The sequence below is a fragment of the Saccostrea cucullata genome, unplaced genomic scaffold, assembly GCF_032062105.1.
Source record: "Saccostrea cucullata isolate Sc308-1 unplaced genomic scaffold, CSIRO_AGI_Scuc_v1 ctg884, whole genome shotgun sequence".
In the NCBI taxonomy this organism is placed as follows: Eukaryota; Metazoa; Mollusca; class Bivalvia; order Ostreida; family Ostreidae; genus Saccostrea; species Saccostrea cuccullata.
The window spans coordinates 10,472-31,005 of record NW_026941193.1 but is presented as its reverse complement, the minus strand read 5'-3'; the positions used below and the strand labels follow the sequence as shown (position 1 = coordinate 31,005).

The following is a 20,534-nucleotide window of genomic DNA, read 5'->3' as shown; positions in this document are numbered from 1 at the left end:
TTATAATGCCCATCTCGTTATCAATTTACTTATAACAAGGTCATTTTTGGTATTTCTGCAAAATATAACACTTTAACACTTGCATTGTCTGAAAATTAAGTAAGACAATTATGTATAATAAAAACTTAAAATTATGAATAAGATTTCACTTTTATTTCTTTTCAAAATTCATCACACATTATGAAAATTTATCGAAAATTTGTAGATGCTATAATAAAAAGTAAGAAGCGCTAATACAATAACCTACGTGTAGTATACATTTATTACATCATCATTTGGAATTTTACTGTACCCTATGTACATTATGATTGATCGTGAATTCAGATTTAAATGAATTCCTCAGACATGTATGCACAGAGTATGAAATATGCAAGATTATTACAAATTTTTTATGGCAGAAATGTAAAACTGACAATAATATTATATGTATACTAGTAGATGCTTATATATTTGGAACATTTGTTTATAGAAAATCTTAATATATCAAAATAATCATTTGAAACATACAAAATACTGAGTACACTCTAGATGTATTCATTAAAGTTCACTTAATAGTAAATCTTTCCTATATATATAACGAAAGCGAAACTGGAAAGATTACATAGTGAATGGATATAATTATATATATGATGGTCAACAGACTTTGACTCTGATATGTCAATTAACCATTATTTTTAATATGCACATAACTTTGGAATACCTGCATGAATCAGATGACCAAAACTCAAGGTGGTAATATTCCACAATGAAATAAGATGTTTTTGCAATAAATTGTGATTTCAAAGACCGGTCATGATAAATTGTAGCGATCCACCTTTATTCCTCCTCTTTTGGGGGAAAAATAGTAATGTTTTAAAGAGGTAGGTTTACCTCCCTTTACGGGCTGTCCATTGACCCCCTCTTTTCATACTCACCTGGATATAAGTATATGATATATAATCTCTTTAGATTATTATAATCTTATGGTGGTCACCTATCTAATATCAATGCTGGTCAGTGAAAAATATCAAAGGAAAAAAATTCAATTTTGCAATTTTAAACTCAGAATGAGTTGTCAGTTTCTCTGATTATGCAGGTTGCTGTCCTATTTTATATACAGATAACTATAGCAAGTAAAAGTAAATGCAATTTTTGAATGTTTTAAAATACAAAAATAATATGAATTTAAACAACATATTACACATCAAAAGATAAATAATCAAATCAAAAACAGAATATTTGGATACAATAATTCATATATATACAATGCAACAAGAATGATATAAATTATCTATTATCTTTAAAAAAAATCTTTAATCATGAAAGCAGTGGTTTCAAGTTTTCATGTATTCAGCTAGAAAAATAAATTAGTCACTTTTAACAAAAGTCTTGTGTAGGCTGGATGGTCATGACCAGTAAACATGGGAGCTCTGTGTAGAATTATAGAAAATGACTATAAATATGTTGTCATTTGCCACTTTTTACTTTAATTAGGTACATCTTTTGGTTAATTGTTGACCATCCATCCTGTTTAAGGATCAACAATTTTTATATTTACAATACTGAAGATCAATGTTAAGTATCAACATAGATTTGACCTTATGATACGGAAATTGATAATGATATTGTTACTGCATTTGCATTTTCTCTGGGAAAAATTTAAAATATTCACATAAACGGTATAAATTAATATATTCATGTACTCCGGCAATGTTCTGTGGGTCTAAATTACATAAGACACAGTACATAATATAAATCAACTTACAATACTTTTAAACATAAAAATTTCTTCAATTTCTGTGCACAACAATTCAGTGAATTCACTTCATAAAACTTAAAGAATACAGTGTTGAGCATAATTACCTAAGACACCAATACCTTGATGTAAGAGTACACTTCCAGCACAAAAGGAATCATTATTAAGCAGAACTCATTTCTTTTCTGTTAAACTCTGTATACGTTCCATAATACAAAGTCATGTAATTAAAAAAAAAATATCATGTACATTCAACATACCAAGTTCATGATATTCATTATAAATATCATTAAGGAAGGGTATAACTAACTCACAAACATTTATACAGTAAATAATACAACAATCATCATCTTTTTGACATGAATGAAGGATTATATGATTTTCTTTAACATTCAGCATATCAATTATTTTATACATATAACGTTAATTGCCTGCAAATTGGTCCATGATAAATAAAAGTCATGATCCCTGTTTCACAAAACTGTTCAAGTCCAATTGTTTTGTGATCATTAATCATTTGTATGCATTTTTTATGTTATTTCATGCATGCACATAAAAAATAATTAAAGTATACATATATGTCTAAAAACAAACAAGATTTTACATCAAAGAACTGGTGCCTGTAGGATACTGTATACAGGGAAATAATTGCCCCGTTTTATTTTTGCCCCTTTCACCCTACTTACGGGTGGGCAAATTTAAAATGGAGCAAATTAAAACAACACAGTTTGATTTGTTCAACAAAACTGTGACCGGGCGAATTAAACAGTACAAAATTGTTTTCCAAGGGTGAAAAATTTACGAGGCAAAAATAACCCTGTATACAGTAACCAATACGCCATGTGTCACTAAGTGACACTGACACATTGGTAGGTGGGAGAGGGGACAAGATGACGTATCTCCCCCAAATAGATACTCTTGCGTCCCTTATATCATATCTAAAAAGTACAGTAGACAATTTTGTGGTCTGACCAAAATGCTTCAATTACATCAGTTTCACAATGAGGGAAGTTTGTGAAAATCAAATCAAGTTGTGAACCTGAATCATGAGTTACTTTTTGTACAATTTGTGTGCATTTTAAACTCAACTTCATAAAGTTCAGAAAATCTTTGTGTCCAGTGAACAAATCAAAATTGAAATCTCCAAAAATTATCAATTTTTTCTCTGTGTCTACAAAAGGTTTTAAGTGTAACATAATTTCATGTTCAAACTCTTTAAAAGAACATGCTGGGAACTTGTAGAAAACAACTATCTGCACTTCTCCAAAGTCTCTAAAATTTATCAAAGCTATGATAAACTCAAGGAAATTGTTGCTGAATTTTGTGATACACGTCATTAAATGGTCCTGTTTCACATATAATGCTGTTCCATGATGAGGACGATTTCTGTCACTTCTCTCTTCATGATTAAACAAAGTCAAGTAACCTTCTATCACGAAATTCTGTTCATCGTTGACGGTTAATCTTGTTTCTGAAAAACCAATAACATCAGATGCTACAACATTTGGTTCATTTTTAATTTCATTGAAATGTTTGTGAAGTGACCTTGCATTATTAAACATAAGTTTTAGTTTGTTCTGCTCTGCTTTGTACAATGGAAGATAACACAGGTTTAGAAGTGCTTTCTCCCTCATTCTTTCCATTTCTTGTACAACTTTTTCATCTACAGTTAATGCTTGCTCATTGAAATTTAGAATATGCAACTTGTCAACAGACCTAACTCTACTAAGGGCCACATAATGAATGTGTGGTGTTTTCCTCGTCCTTGTCTGAGACAAATCTACTACAATTTCATCAACAGTGCAGCCCTGGGCCTTATGGATTGTCTTACCAGCAGCTGGTCTTAAAGGAAACTGTATTCTTTGATATGTAGTTGAATTGAAAACAAAAGATCGCTGACAGTCAAATATTGGTGTCCAATCATCTTCAACATCATCATGGAAAAGGTGTCTGTATTTTTGTCGAGTAATTCTCCCCACTGCAGAATCCAAAAACTTCACCCACACTATACTTGGCCTTGATACACCAGGTAATCTGTTTTCAACAAGAAGTACAGTGCATGATGAACCATTTGTCAAACCATCAGTAACATCAATATTAACTGTAATGTCATATATCATTCCAATGGCTAGAGTTAGTTTTGTCATGAGGTTTGCAGTTTTGCTTACGTCATCTTGATTTTGCACTGATCTGAGTAGTCGGTCTTTCACAGACTTACTGTGGTCTTGGAGGACACTGTCAACAGCTTTTACAATGACTTTTTCACCAGGAAGTTGCTCTATAAGCTTATTGTTATATTCATCTACTTTTGCATTCATTGTGAAAAGATGGGGAGCATTATGTGGATAATTCAGACTATTTTCAGCAATGATGCACTTGTGAATTATATCTAAGTCCTCAGAAGTCATCTCATTGTGACGAAGACGGTTCAAAAGCTGTGCAAATGCTAAGTCGTCTTTTTGTCGCATTACTTCATCTAACTCAAATAAGGTGAAATTTTCTTTCCAAAGATTACATGCAAGTGCTTGGGCATTTTGTTTTAAATCTTCAAAAATCCATCCATCCATGATTGGTTTAAGTTGAAAGAAATCTCCAACAGCAATAATGCTAATGCCTCCAAATGGCCTCTTCAAACCAGTAAGAAGCTGAAGTCTATCATTGATAAATTCCAACTTTGCACTGCCAACCATTGAAATTTCATCTATGATGACAACTGACAAATTCCTATATTTAGTTCTAAATGTGTTCAGTTCATCACAATGCATGTTTTGCTGCCTTTGGTTAATTTTCTGGTGAAATGCAGAAGCAATTGTTTGACCACCAATGTTAAATGCAGCTTTACCAGTGTATGCACAAAGAAGAATTCGTATATCGTCTGGATTTTCACCCTCTTTAGCACATAAATACCGATGTAAAGCTTGATAAAGTGCTCTGATTAACACTGACTTCCCAACACCTGCACCTCCTGACAGATATGCATGAATAGGTTCCTCTTTACATTTGATCCACTGTATAACATGATTAAAGAATTCACGTTGCTTCAAATTCAGACTGGCCACAAGCTTTAAATACTCATCATCAGGTAATCTTACAGAACTCTGCTCATTCAGTTGTCCTGTTGATGGAATTCCAACATCATTTCCCATATCATACTCTCTCTGTTCAATTGGCCTTTCAGGATTAAAGTGAACAAATTTTTCAGACTCAACATGTCCTTCAAATTCATCTTCTGCCTCAGTTTGTTGAGCACCAGGAGCTAATTCATCATATGCTTCTGTCAAATCATCTTGCGCCATCTGTTCTGCCTGCTCAAGCGCATCAGCATTGTGTTCATACTGTTTGATTTTGTGAGCTAAGAAAAATTTTTTCTGGTTAAATGACTGCTCAAAGCTCTGTTGTCCACACAGAAGATCAGAACATTCATTTCGCCATGGAGTGAACAGCATTAACTTTTCTCTGTAGTAATTTTCTGGGTCTGTCTTTAAACTATAGCGCACATATCTTACAACTCTTGGTGTTTTTCTGCGCTTGATTTTGATTCCATTTCTCAACACAACTAATGTGCTGTCATCTTTAAATTCATCCTCACTATCAGAACCACTTTCTTCATTTTCTGATTGATGCCTCTCATCATCATTTGTTTCCATTTCAGTTACACTTTCTTTTGGAAAAACTACATTTAACTGTGACACATAGTCAGCTAAACACCAGTTTTCAAGTTGTTTTGGACGTTTTGCATATCTTTTGACTATGTTACTGCATTCTATATCTGTGGAATTCGCATTCAACTTTTCAAGTTCTGCATCAGGTTTGACAAGTATTACACGCTCATCAATTGGAGAAGTGTTTATAAACATTACATCTCTTGATGCTTTTGTAAGTGGCATTTGCAAAACCAGATATGCTGCTTCTTGTGCTCCAACTTCAACACTGTTGAGAAATTGATTTCCAATGTGTCTAACTTGTCTCTTAATGTCAAGATTGCCCTCTCTTGCTTCTTTTGCAGCTCTACTCAGAAGATCACTCATACCCCTTTGGGATTTACTTATGTATGAGACAATGTACATTGCACAAGCATATGGATCCAAGATATACTGAATGTCAATATTAGCTGCCCAAGCATGAAGAAGGGTACTGTTGTAAGCATTCACTCTAAGATCGCAGGGTTTACGCTTCAGAAATACTTTGGGTCCTCTCAAGGAACTTCTGATGCATTTTATATAATCATCTTCAGATAGCTTTAGTACATCCTGCAAGAAGTTTTGAAAACTGAAGCTTACATCACATCCATTTTTAAATTCATTCATTTTGTCCTGCATAGCTTTATGCATCTTCTTGTATTTCTCAACTTCACTGTCCAAAGGTTCTAATATCATTGTAGTTTGGAGTGGTGGAAGTGGAAATCCAAATCTACAAACAGCCTTTCCTCTTTTTTTGCATGTTTGAGAGTGTTTATGCACCTGTAATTCAAGCATAGTGTCTTCTGCATTTCTTTCACATTTTATGTAGCTATCAACATATGCAACAATTTCCTTGTTATCATTTTCCAAGTATTTTGGAGCATTTTCAATCCAAACAATCATGTGAACATGTGGTGATCCCCTTTGTTGAAATTCAACCCTATAGAAGAAGTCCTGTACCTTGCCAATAGGATGATGATCACTCTTAATCACAGTATTCAAAAAAGTTCTAAAACGATGATCAAAATACCTTGTACATGTAATTGGATCTTTTTGAACTAACTTTGATTTTTCAGTCCATGTCATGCTTTCAATTTCTGAATCTGTGTACTCTCTGTCATCATTTAAGACTCCTAGTGCCCTTATGAGATCATTCCATCGTGTATCTGCAGCAGAAAAGGACATAAACCAAGTTGGTAAACCAAGCTGTCGTATCATTGCAAAAACATCTTTCTTCCTTGTTTCAAGATAGGGAGGAGAATTTCTCAACTGTTTAAATACATAAAATCCCTCATTGTGTCTAACAATGTTGTTTACTTGATCAGGATTTCTTATTTCATTTGCAGTAAAGGTTTTCCCCTTTGTTTTGCATTTTCTAAGAGCTAAATTGCATTTGTCTGTTACCTGCTTTAGTTGAATTTTTTTCAATTTGAAAAACAAGTTCGGTACCGACTGTGCAGCACGTCTATCAACACTTCTTAATTCCCACTTGGCAATATCAGCATATGAAACGGGTACTTGACGTTGACTGTTTTCTACTCTTCCTTTACCACAAAATATTGTTGGAAATGACAAATATTCAGCCATTTGATCTTGATACAAACTAAGTGGACGTTGTCCCTCTCCTGGAGCAAATGTGAAGATCTGATTCATATCATATGAGTCACTGTCTAGTAGTGTATCACAATTTCCATCCTTACCACTACCATCAACTTCACAGAATTCGTCCAAGTCTGATTCATCTGGTTCATCATGCATTGCTGAATCTTGATTGGTGTGGCCCTCTATAAACTCTCTCATTACTTCAGTTGCTGAATTAGTTACTTCATTGAACCAGTTTTCATCTATGTTTATGTTTGAATTCTGATAATACTCACTGTTTTTCATTAACCAATGTAAAGCAATCAGAACTTTTGTAGGTCGGATATTTTCATGACAATAAGAGTGCTGAAAAGATAGTTTTCTTTTTAACTTCACAGGTATTGTGATATTTTCATCAAGTCTCCTAGGAAGACTATTGATTGTTGGTTGTATGTCAACTGGCACATTTACAACATTTCCTTTTACAGAATACTGCCCTCCTCTTGGTAATTCTCTTATCTGCATGAAAGGAATTCTTAAGGATACAAGTCTTTCTTCCAATGGTAACAAATTTAGTTCACTTGGTTTTTGTACCCATGTCATTCCATTTGCAGAAGAGAGTTTTGGAGTTCGGCTTTCTTTCAAGCTTGAATTGCAGGTGTTGCATATCCATTCTTGCCCATTTACAGACTTTGTATTAGTAAGATACTTTCTTTTGATTTCAGCATCCAACAAAACATTATTGACATTTGAAACGCTTTCATGAAACCATGTCTGTTGGCAAGATGTGCATACAAACACAGGACCCAATCTTACATTGTTGTGAAAATTGTCAACACACTCAACTGCATCAACTCCAAATTTACTTTTTCTGTATCTTTGTTTTTCAGTTTCAATACAGTCCAAATTCTCCCGTGAGTGTGCTTTTGACTGTTTTGCAGCAATATTTTCTGATGTTCTATATTCTTCATTTTTTCTTTTTCCTTTCATCTTCAATCTCTCTTTTTCTAACTGGTTAGGATTTTGTCTCATTTCCTTTTTCTTGATTAAATCTCTTATTTGTTCATCATGCCTGTATTCTTCTTCTTGCCTTTTAATTCTCTTACATTTCCTTTCCTTTTCTTTAAACTCTGCATCCTGTCTCTTGTATCTCATAGTGTCTCTTTCCTTGTCTTTAAACTCTGGATCTTGTCTCTTGTTTCTTTTGCTGTCCCTTTCTTTTCCTTTGTACTCAGTATCTTGTCGCTTGTTTCTCATACTGTCTCTTTCTTTTTCTTTGTACTCCGTATCTTGTCTCTTATTTCTCATACTGTCTCTTTCTTTGTCTTTAAACTCTGGATCTTGTCTCTTGTTTCTCTTGCTGTCCCTTTCTTTTCCTTTGTACTCTGAATCTTGACGCTTGTTTCTCATACTGTCTCTTTCTTTGTCTTTAAACTCTGGATCTTGTCTCTTGTTTCTCTTGCTGTCCCTTTCTTTTCCTTTGTACTCTGAATCTTGTCTCTTATTTCTCATACTGTCTCTTTCTTTGTCTTTAAACTCTGGATCTTGTCTCTTGTTTCTCTTGCTGTCCCTTTCTTTTCCTTTAAACTCTGGATCTTGTCTCTTATTTCTCATACTGTCTCTTTCTTTGTCTTTAAACTCTGGATCTTGTCTCTTGTTTCTCTTGCTGTCCCTTTCTTTTCCTTTGTACTCTGAATCTTGACGCTTGTTTCTCATACTGTCTCTTTCTTTGTCTTTAAACTCTGGATCTTGTCTCTTGTTTCTCTTGCTGTCCCTTTCTTTTCCTTTAAACTCTGGATCTTGTCTCTTGTTTCTCTTGCTGTCCCTTTCTTTGTCTTTAAACTCTGGATCTTGTCTCTTGTTTCTCATACTGTCTCTTTCTTTGTCTTTGAACTCTGGGTCTTGTCTCTTGTTTCTCTTCCTGTCCCTTTCTTTTTCTTTAAACTCTGGATCATCTCTCCTGTTTTTCTTACTGTCTCTTTCTTTTCCTCTATACTCTGAATCTTGTCTTTTGTTTCTCTTAATGTCCCTTTCCTTGTCTTTAAACTCTGGATCTTGTCTCTTGTTCCTCATATATTCTCTCATATACTCTTTTTTATCTTTCTTTATCTCTGCTGTTTTTAAGTGACCAGTATTACTACAAACAGATTGTTTGCTTGTGAAAGCAGATGTTGTTGACTGATCTAAACTACAATATTGATGTACACTTTGATTATTGCTTGGGAAGCTATGAATAAGTGTACGAAAAGCAACAGGCATCACTTCAAATTCAGTTGCAAATTCAATGTGCATACTTTCATACATTGCATACAGAAACCCTAACAAATCATCTAAGCAGCAACTGTGTCTTATCAGAGACTTTCCATCACAATCAGACAATCCATATTCCCCATGAGAATGAGAGTCAAAAAAATAAAAATCATTGTCTGAAGCTTTGTACAGTGCTGAACATATCGAGCCTATCATTATTAATACATACCTAGATAAACCCAATGCTTGTTGCAGACATTCATGTAGAGTTTGAATTTGATTTCTCTTATCATCTGTAACTAATAAGCCAAACAATGTTTCAAACTTATCAACCATGTGGTAATTTTCACCAGAATCAATATGACTTGGTAGTTCATCGAACATCAGTAATCTACTTTTCAGTTTTCCAGCACTCTGAAGATTCTTCACAACTGTGTTGTACAAATTATCTCCCTTGATCAGAGTCTGATCTAAAAAGGAACTAGTGAATGAAAAATTTTCATATGAATTTGACAACATCATAAGTGAATTACATGTACACTGATTACCTCTTGAAAATGATGAAAACCTCATGCTTCCCTGATGGAAAGACCCCAACACCAGATTATCTGAATTCTGATGCATACAATTTCCTTGCAGTGCATGTGTTGTTTCATTTGGAATATTGTTCATTGTAAATTGAGTAATATTCTGAGTTGTAATCTGAGAGATATTCTGAGTAAGCAACTGAGATGAATTCTGAGTAAGCAACTGAGATGAATTCTGAGTAATAATCTGATTCAAAGTGGTCTCAGGGAGAGCCGCAGAGACCACTGTCACAGGGGTGGTAGAGATCACCCCTGCCGGTACAGATGTCATAGGTGTTAGGACGTGGCCTACACCCAGAGGCACAGATGGTTGGACGTGGCCAACATCTGTGGGGTACTTGTCACCCACATCTGCCTTACAAGATTTCGTCTTCTTCACAGCAGCTTTCCTCCAAGTCTTCTTCCTTGGCATTCTGTGATCTACAAAAAATACAAGAATGTTATAATCTATACTATAAAAGATAGCTGCAGAACTGTATCTCTCCGAAAAAATATATTGACAGACTGGAGAGCTACAGGGCCACCCAGTGAAAAAACTGTATATTTATTGCGCACAAAAAAGTTAAAAAGATAAATTGGTCCAACGCGCTTTGTGCCGATGTTAGCTACGAGAGTACTTGACGGAAGAGCAAAAATTTTTTTTTTTTAAATCTCCCTTTTTATGACCGAGGTAAGAATTTGGAAGAATTAATCCAGAACTATTAAGCGCAACTTTTTGTGTACAATAAATATACAGTTTTTACAATGGTTGCACTGTAGCTCTCCGTTCTGTCAATATATTTTTATTCGGAGAGCTCCAGTTTTGCAGCTATAGAAAAGATTGATTAGAGTAGCCTATACTTATACATACACATATTCAAATTAAAAATACTGCCATCACTGACACTTTCAAAATTACATGCAAAACATAATTATGCCAACATTAATTGAAAGAGTGTCCTATGGATGAGACTGTATAAACCGAGGTCAAGTGTCGCAGTAGGTGCTGGCACGAAAAAGACCTCTCCCTACTCAATGGCCCCGAGTGTCGAGTACAAGACAAAATTTGCAGCTCTCCACCAGCAAGTGGTGGCGTCTTCATATGAGTGAAAAATTCTCGAGAGGGACATTAAGCAATATACAATCATTTAAAGAGGGATGCAAGTTACATGTAATTGGTAAACCATTTTCGAAGAAAGCTTACCTTTAAGATGCGTTACACATTTCAAGAAACTATATGTACCATATAAATGTATCCAACATTTACTGGCAAACAATTTTGGTGTAATCATCCAAATTACAACCATGTACTAAACTATTGTGATATTTCATAAAATTTGACAGATTTTTGTTTTGCTTCGAATTTTCAAGATAAAAAAAGCTGTACCGTTTTGAACTTATAAGAAATACACTTGGATTTGATAAAAGTTACTGCTTCTTGAAAGTGCATCATAACTGAAAATCAAAATCCACAAAAAAGATTATCATATTTCTTAATCGCATACCACAAAAGCCTTGTCACAAGTAATGCACAATGACATGTGAAAAAAAATATACATGTACAAACATTGTCAAATAAACAAGAAATTGACATTGGATTTATACAAAAATGAATCCCACCATATGGTAAGCCTCAACAAAGAGCCTGCTAAAATTTCAAGCATTGTGATGAGTAGTGCTGAGAAACCTGTGACAAAAATTTGCTGTGCATGGCATGATCAGATAATTAGGAAGTTGAAATCAGATTCAAACTAGAACTATCCAAACGGAACAGCATGGCATGATCAGATAATTAGGAAGTTGAAATCAGATTCAAACTAGAACTATCCAAACGGAACAAATAACCCCCAATGGGTTTTTCAGAAGTTAATTTTTTCATAATAAAGGTATGCATCAAACATGAATATGAAATTTTTCTTCCAGTGACCCTGAAGTTCCCCGAATGACTTAGGGTCAAGGTCATGACACCCTTGGGTCAATCTTTGTGTGAAATTAGAACCTGCCAAGTTTATCCATAAGAAAGATGTGGACCAGACACAAATTATGAAATTTTTCTTCTAGTGACCTTGATTTCCCCAAATGACCTTGAGTCAAGGTCATGACAAACCCTTGGGTCATTGGCAATCTTTGCATGAAATGAGAAGCTACCAAGTTATAAAAAAAATGTGGACCGGACACGAATTATGAAATTTTTCTTCTAGTGACCTTGAACTTCCCAAAATGACCTTGGGTCAAGGTCATGACACACCCTTGGGTCATTGGCAATCTTTGTGTAAAATGAGAACCTACCAAGTTTAGCCATAAGAAAGATGTGGACCGGACACGAATCAGGGATTTATCTAGCTATTTTGTTTTACTACTGGTTTATATGTAAAGGGGAAAAATGAGAGCCACAGGCGTGAGTTTTCTAGGGGGGGCCTTTACAAAGGCCACAAAAACTTCACTTTATAGACAAAATATTAATAACAAAAAAAATTTAAACCAGGTCAGTGCTTTATTTAATATTTTCTCTGAATATCTATCACACATCAATTCTGTTTTTCATATTTCACTACTAACATTGTTTTTGTTGTTACTCCATTCTTCCGATTCATAGTGATATAAGCTCCATCTTACTCATCTACATGATCTACACTTTTCTTTTTAACTCTGCAGTCGCATACGTATCTTTCGACATCATGGACTTGGCACATGTTTACCGATCAATATCAAATAAAAGCTTGAATAATCTATTCTGTCTTATAGAAGCGTTTGAATGACTAGGATGATAAATTAGGATATGCTGTTAAACTTCAATCGGACAAAAACGGAAAATTTCAAAACGATGTTTTAAATATTCTCCGTTTAATCGGAGAATTTTCTATCTGAAAAAGGGGAAATTTTGCATCTTTTTCATGAGGGGAAAGGTACCTTTTACCGGTAGTAAAAACAACCTAGATAAATCCCTGCGAATTATGAAATTTTTCTTCTAGTGACCTTGAACTTCCCCCAAATGACCTTGGGTTAAATAAGGTCATGACATACCCTTAGGTCATAGGCAATTATTATGTGGAGTAGTAGATTCTAATGTCCCTCTGTAAGAAAGATATGGACCAGACACGTTTGCACAGACAGACGGACAAGGTGATCCCTCTATACCCCCAAAACTTCGTTTGCGGGGGGTATAATGAAGGTGAACCTAATAAAAAAAATTAAAATCAATACTAAACATATGCGTTGAACACAAATTTTGTACTTATTCTTTCAACCACCTTTAACTTGCCCATATGACCTTGGGTCAAGTTCATGACAAACCCTTAGGCCATAAGCAATCATTGTGTAAAATAAAATGGAACTCGCCAAACTTATCCATAAGACATGGACTTGACCCAGATGAATGTTTTATTTCAGTGACCTTGCCCACATGACCTCTGGTAAGGTCATGACATACCCTTAGGTCATAAGCAATCTTTTGAGTAAAATATGAACTCACCGAGTTTATGATCCATAATAAAGATATGAACTAGACAATTATAATTAAATTTTCTTTTATTGTCCTTAAACTTGCTCAACTTGAATGATCTTGGGTAAAATTCAAAATTCAATCTTTAAGGAGAGTAAAACTATAACATCATAAAAAATATTTAATATTTTGAGTGAAGGAAATTACCTGTACAATCTTCTTATATTGATATACTTCATTATAATGTTCATAACTATTTGCAAATGTTTGTAATCCACATTAACTAACATGTCTTTGTAACCTTAGACTATTAAATGACTGTATGTGACATCTTATATTCATCATTTAAACAGCTTTGGTATTTCTGAATTTGTCCGAGAAATCAGATTTTTTTAAAAAAAATTTTGATCCCAATGCAAGGGAAGTCTGCAAAGGAAGAGAATATTTTGTATTTTGTCATAATTAGCAATTTTAATATAAGTTGAAGATATGAGATGCATTAAACACATACTAAAGTGTAACACCACACAGAGAAAGTAAAATAACATTTGAAAAACTGTGAGAGGTATATTCTGAAATAACAAAAAATCTGTGAGCCAATGCTCACTTGCAATACCCCCCCCCCCTCTGAAATAAATAAACACTATAATGTTAATGTAGACAAATTCAAGTACAGGCAAATACTAGTGATGGAACGATTGTCGGAGACAATCGATTGTCGGTCGTTAGAAGCTCTTCGATGCTACTAATCGATTATAAAATAAATGTCGCCGACATCGCTAACAAAAAATAAAATTGTCAAACTTTAATTTTATTACCAAATCCAAGTGCAAAGAGCATGAAAGTAGTGATGAATGTTGAAAACATGAAAGGGTCCCGTGTCTTGTTGATACTTTTACCGCCATTATTAAATATGGGGTTAGACTAATACCAGGAAACGGTAATATTGCAAGTAAAGGAAAACATAATTAGTCTAGTCAATTTTTAAACGTAATTATAATCATAAATACAACTTCATTACAAGTCTAACATGAGGATAATTACTTTTACAACTTGCAATTTTAACTAATCAAAACTAATTTTAAGAAATAAATACGTACATGTATTAAATGAAAGGTGGGACTAATATCAGTAAAATATACCCATTGCATGGACTTTATAAAAAAAAATAAATTCCCATTCTGTTTCAATAGTCCTATATTGTTTAAAGTAGACAAAATACTATTTTCTACTTTTTAAAAAAAAAATTTCAATTAAAGTTTTTGAATATTTTATGTAAGTAATTTTTTTTTATGTAAAAGTCTGACAGAAATCTGAATAAGTTTTAACTTTTCTATATTAATTTTATTGAAGTTCAAAATTTCGATTATAATCGATTATTAATCGATTATGCCCAGCCGATTATTACCGATAATCGATTATGATTTTTTTCCGATTCCCCATCACTAGCAAATACACAGAAAAATATGAAGTTGACATCAGTTTGGTTTGAATTTTTAAGAAAAAGAGAAACATAGATAAATTCTCGCTACCATCTTATATTTTTTGAAATTACATGTACTAACTTTTCGACATTAGGCCAAAATTAAAATTATTCTTGTTTCCTGTCACCCGACCTACCCTACATTTTACCCTCCGACCCTAAAAGTTTTTATTACATTTTCTTTTTTCGGTTACTATTTTCCTAAAATACTAAAAGTCGACCAACAATATCTACAGAACTAATACATCACAAGTGTACAGGATACCATTACTTTTAAATCTTTATTTACAAACTTGCTCTGTAAACTGTTAACATATCATGTTCTTGTTATTACATGCTGTATGTTCTGCATTCATTGAGTTTTGAAAATAAAATTTTTTCTTAAAAAAAATTTTTTTCCCTACCTACCTACCCTAATTTTTTTGGGCAGGGGACAGGAAACAAGAGTATATTTTTTTTGGCTTTAGTACTTTAGGTAGTATACAAGTATAATAAATTTTAAAAAATAAAATAGGCTATTTTATTCATGTTTATTTTTGTCAGTTGATTTAGACTCATAATGATATAAAACAATAATTAACAACATGTATATCAAAATTATCTTTTATTCTTCTGGTATTTTTTTTTATTTACAATTTATTATTATTTTTTTTTTTTTGGCCAACTTCCAGGAAACTGTGGTAATATTCCTCTCTACGCTCGACACAATATATCATGATGATATATGTAGGAGTTTCTTTTCTGCAAACTTTTATAAACAAGTTGTACTGCTACTTTTACTAAAAATAATTTATCCGGATCTTTTCTTTACATACCGGTTCTGTAAAGTCTGTTGGAACTGAATACACGAGTTGCACTAATGTATACAGGTGTCTCATTATATCGCGGTACTTAACTCTTTTGCATAAAAAAGTGTAATTTGATTTTTTAGATTTAACTTTCATCAAATGATATTAATAAAGCAATCTATGGCCCATCTTTTAAGTATCAAATTATTTCCCAGGCTTACATCGTTTAATTTGTAGTCTATTTTTAAAACAGGAAGTCTCATTTACCTCCTAAATTAGAAAGTCTCATAGTATCGCGGTAGGGGAAAACATGGAAACTTGTGGTTGACATGGACTTCAATTCTTATTTTTTATTTTACCATGTAATTCTACACAAGAAAATAAACAATGATACAAACTAAAGACTTTCAACACATGACCTTTATATGGAGTTTACTAGATTATAAACTCAGTGGGCCAAAAATAATAAAAAGGGAGATCGATTTCTGTAAAATTACGTTTTATTTGAATAATTTTTTTCCGAAGCATTTTCCATAATTTTTAATCTTCTCAAAAATTTACATTCAGATGACAGACTGATATTTTTTTCAATAAAAAGCATATGAGCTATGTATCTGATTTTTTTTAATATACCGCGATACAATGAAACCCGCGATATAATGAGAATCGAGTATACACAAACTATAACGTTCCTTCCACTAAGTATATTAGACAAATAGATAATATTTTTTTATCATCTTTTAACACTAGTAAAATGTAGCAGTGACTTGTTCTTCTCCGTGCGACTTTTCTCCGAGAGACTATAAACTGCGCAGTATTATGCTGCGCCGAAACACTCAGCAATAATGGCAATGCTGTATGACTAAATATACTAAATGTTGTAATTATTCAGATAAATTCTACACATTTCAAACCTTACATAATGAAACCAACAATCAGCAATGATTAATATCGCGTACTTTCTTCGATTCAACAACGAACTGTCCAGGACGACTCCACGACTTCACATTCACAATGGCTGAACCTCGTTTTCAGATATTTGTACACCGCGCCCGATCGAAAAAAATAAACTCCGCTTTCTGTTGATTTTATTCCTGACGTACACAAACTATACAAAAATTGATTCTGCATTAATAATACAGAATCGCTCACTACCTGAGGATATTTCCATATAATTATAACCAATAATCGCTTTCCTGATCTTGAGAACATTTTTTTAAAAGATTTTTCCTATGTATTTCTTATTCAACTTTGATCCCCCATTGTGGCCCCACTCTACCCCCGGGGGTCATGATTTGAACAAACTTGAATCTACACTACCTGAGGATGCTTCCACATGAGTTTCATGTTTCCTGGCCCATTGGTTCTTGAGAAGAAGATTTTTAAAAGATGACATTAATTTTTCACTAATTCATAATTATCTCCCCTTGGAAGAGGGTCTGACCCTTCATTTGAACAAACTTGAATCCCCTTCACCTAAGGATACTTTGTGGCAAGTTTGGTTGAAATTGGCCCAGTGGTTCTTGAGGAGAAGATGAAAATGTGAAAAGTTTACGCCGACGCCAACGACGACAACTACAACGACAACGACAACGACAACAACGACAACGACAGACAACGGACAAATTTTGATCAGAAAAGCTCACTTGAGCCTTCAGCTCAGGTGAGCTAAAAATTAATGAAAATATATTCTGGAGTTCTTTTTCTTTTGAATACGATGACATTTCCTTTCAGCAGAAAGAAACATGAGGAAGTTTTCTAACAATCCGGGATTCTACGTTACATCCATTACCAGCGGCAAAAGGATGGGACTAAATTATGGCAATCAAAGTACTAAGTGAACATTCGTGAAATGTTCTCTCAAGAACCATTTTTAGCCAAAAAAAATTAGGCTTAAGCTCTTCGAGATCTACATTGAGTATGTAGAACTACAATTTGCGATAATCGTTTTTCATCATAGGGAATATAAGGGAAAAAATAATTCTTGGGAACAACAGAGCCATGATAAGTGATATTTTAAAATATTCAGGAATAATCAGATAGTGAAGATTCATACCGCAGTATTTGCTTGAACCAATACCGAGAGATTTTAGGTGTGGTTAGAATATATGGATATTAGTATTCGGATACTAGTACATCGGAATATATAGGGATCATCTCATTTAATTCTGTAAAACACTATGTAATGAATTTATTTATTTGCAATTATTCACAAGTTTTGTCGATTCATTGCTTCTTTCAAGTTATAAGCTCTTAGTTAAGCAATCTCATTAGATTGCTAGGTAGGTATAGGATCAAATTACTATTACATGTATATGTAATGTCGCCTTGGAGTGACTGCGCTAGGATAGTCCCTATAGTGTTAGTGAGATTCTTTGGATAGAAACGAGTTTCATATACGTAGGAAAAAAAATCTTCTCCATAACAGCACATGCAAATGAACCATTTATTGACGCACATTTAAGGTGACAAGGAGGGTTATTGAATGATATTTGGACACATACTAATATTTTAAAGCTAAACCTGATTTATAAATACTTTATTAAAATCCTGAATGATATTTTTATGTACTTTTTTACGATTTGCTGAGCTAAAAAAGAAGAAATTATATTTTTAAAATTGAAACTTTATTTTGTCGCCATAAACAAATCAATATTTTAAGAAATATTCTAAAAGTGGTGGCATATCTTATCAGTTCTGGACAAGAAACACGTGGATAACATGGCGCTGTCCACAAAATCTACACATCTAGTTTACTTACTCTGTTTCTGTCAAGTGTCGTTGTCAGAAAAACTTGGAGGTAGTCTGCCAAACTTTGAATTCGATTTCGATGCACTTCCGGGAACTCAGCATGAATTCAAGGTCGACGTAAAGGCGGGAATAGAGGAATGTTTTGTACAGAAAGTGGCAGAGGGAGCCAATTTATACGTACAGTTCGAGGTAAATTCACATTGTAAGAAAATGGAGGACTTTTGTTAATGATAAATAATGAATAATATAAAATTAATTTATGTGTGTGAAATTTTACGTAAGAGCTCAAGTAAATTCACAAGTACTTGTAACACGAAATCTTATATCTGAGATAAACCACTAAGTTCTTTGGTTGTCAGGTGTATTTATCTTTGTTACCTGTGTTAATAGCTAATTGTGATATCTCATAAAATGGCATTCATAAAATGACCTCTTAAAAATAAACAAATGAATAATTGAAACTTATTAAATTAAGTACAGAAACATGAACAATTTTGTGTATTTTAAATATTTACACAATTATTCATATTGTTGATATTTCTGTCAGGAAAAAAGTAGAAAGATTTGATGGCTCAATATCAATTTAAAAATAAAAGTCAAAGATTCTTACAATTTCCTTCAATTGATACAAAGAGAATCGTTTAATCATGTACCGTATTGAAATTGTTTAAGGAATTTTTGTGAGTTTTGTTAATGTTAATAAAGCAATTATTATCTGAAAAGATGAAAAAAGAAGTATCCATTTATAATATAAAATAAAAATACTTTACCAAAAGTCGTTGACAAAACTGTCTCCAAAGTTAATTCAGGTGAGGATTATATATTGCAGGTTTTGCGGGGAGGAGATAGGTCCATTAACGTGGTGTTGATAGACCCTCATCATCAAATCATCCAACATCTCCCCTACCAAACAGACGGAAAGATAGACCATGTAGCGGTCATGTTTGGTAGAGCACCATTCTCACAATATTAACTTTGAAAGCCTTATTAGCAGTATTTTTAAGTACCTGCATGAATCTATAAAATTCTGAATTTTATTTTTAAAGCAGGATACCATCTGTACGTTTTCTCCACAGAGAAAAAGATTAGGGAAGATGCCCTATATTCTTGCCAATACATGTATTAAAGCTTTTATAGACCAAATGTAGTGTTTATGAACCAATCTTAGATTTATTCTGTTTTTTTAACAGGTGCGTATCAAGTTTGTTTCGACAATACCGCCAGTAGATTCGCCGGGAAGCTGGTATACATTTACATCGTGACGTACGTTACAGAAGAATGGACCAAATACTTGGAGGAGATTCAGAGTGTCAGTGCCTCTGTCAACAATTTTACTGTAAGTACTGAAAAATCTTTGCAATCGTTTTTCTATGTATCAATAATAAAAATTAAAATCATGCCTGTATATCTTTCAAAAAGCAACAAAATGTATCTTCAGGAGTAAATCTATCTTCTTATGATAATAAATATCTTTGGGAAAGAGGGATTTGTTCCATATATTAAGAATTTTATTTTTGGGAATAAATAATTCAAAGGACATAAAATTCCAATCTCTGGAATGGAAAATTATTATCAAAATTATAAATTTTAAAGCATATAAATAAGCTGACAAATTTCTGTAAATTCCAGTACATATTTATAATAGAAGTCTATATTATTTTAACATTAAGGGTGCACTTGCTGGAGTCCAAACATCCATAGAACAAATGAAACTCCATCAAACAGAGAGTCGAATGCACGTCATAAAGGATTGGTATCTCGTGACCGGAAATAACAAATACGTCATTTATTGGTCCATTTTCCAAATGTGTGTTGTTCTTTTTACGGGAGTATTCCAAGTATTTTGTCTTAGGAGGTTATTCAGAGTGCAAACTGTGACTCCAACGTCAAAACCAAGAGCCTAAAATGACATTTTATCGACACTATTTGTTTGTGAAGCCGGTTAAATTTTATCATACATCTCATCCTTTCATCGTTGAAATAAATATGTGACATATACACAGTCAAAATATGAAATTTTTGCCACTGTAAATATATTTTTACTTAGTTGTATCGAAATGCAATCTATCAATTATTCATGTTAACCAAAATTGAGATTTATGTTTACCTGGTATTAAAGGCATTTTTTCCGAATGAAATTTGCTCAAAATTGAAATTTTGTGTCGATATAGAGATCGAGACATTAACTATTAACGTTTTAAGTATTTGTTGGATGTATTGATTGATTTGTTTCATTATTGGTTTAGTAATTTCATTGT

The 20,534-nt window shown here is 33.2% G+C and overlaps 2 protein-coding genes across 2 annotated transcripts; one reads left to right on the top strand and one right to left on the bottom strand.

Moving 5' to 3' along the window:
- Positions 1-2,673: 2,673 nt before the first annotated feature.
- Positions 2,674-10,245, bottom strand: LOC134257384 (uncharacterized). Its single transcript, XM_062740009.1, has 5 exons — positions 9,795-10,245; positions 9,476-9,716; positions 8,970-9,184; positions 8,009-8,876; positions 2,674-7,642 (listed from the first exon to the last, which is right to left on the bottom strand). Exons 1-5 carry the CDS (start codon positions 10,243-10,245, stop codon positions 2,674-2,676), a joined length of 6,744 nt encoding a protein of 2,247 aa, XP_062595993.1.
- An 8,000-nt stretch (positions 10,246-18,245) lies between these two features.
- On the top strand, positions 18,246-20,271 carry LOC134257382 (transmembrane emp24 domain-containing protein B-like). The gene is made up of 4 exons (XM_062740007.1): positions 18,246-18,465; positions 19,106-19,223; positions 19,467-19,612; positions 19,947-20,271. The coding sequence occupies exons 1-4, from the start codon at positions 18,247-18,249 to the stop codon at positions 20,178-20,180; spliced, it is 717 nt and encodes a 238-aa protein (XP_062595991.1). The 5' UTR covers position 18,246; the 3' UTR covers positions 20,181-20,271.
- The last annotated feature ends 263 nt before the right edge of the window (positions 20,272-20,534 follow it).

Bases quoted from the DNA above. Each gene is read 5' to 3' on its own strand.
- LOC134257384 (XM_062740009.1), bottom strand. From the start codon at position 10,245: ATGCCAAGGAAGAAGACTTGGAGGAAAGCTGCTGTGAAGAAGACGAAA. The intron at 9,717-9,794 runs GTAATCAGTGTA...GTTCCTTTTTAG, and splicing joins GTTTTCATCATTTTCAAGAG to ATCAGACTCTGATCAAGGGA. The intron at 9,185-9,475 runs GTATGTATTAAT...TCAATATTGTAG, and splicing joins CAAGCATTGGGTTTATCTAG to TTTAGATCAGTCAACAACAT.
- LOC134257382 (XM_062740007.1), top strand. From the start codon at position 18,247: ATGGCGCTGTCCACAAAATCTACACATCTAGTTTACTTACTCTGTTTC. The intron at 18,466-19,105 runs GTAAATTCACAT...TATATATTGCAG, and splicing joins ATTTATACGTACAGTTCGAG to GTTTTGCGGGGAGGAGATAG. The intron at 19,613-19,946 runs GTAAGTACTGAA...TTTAACATTAAG, and splicing joins CCTCTGTCAACAATTTTACT to GGTGCACTTGCTGGAGTCCA.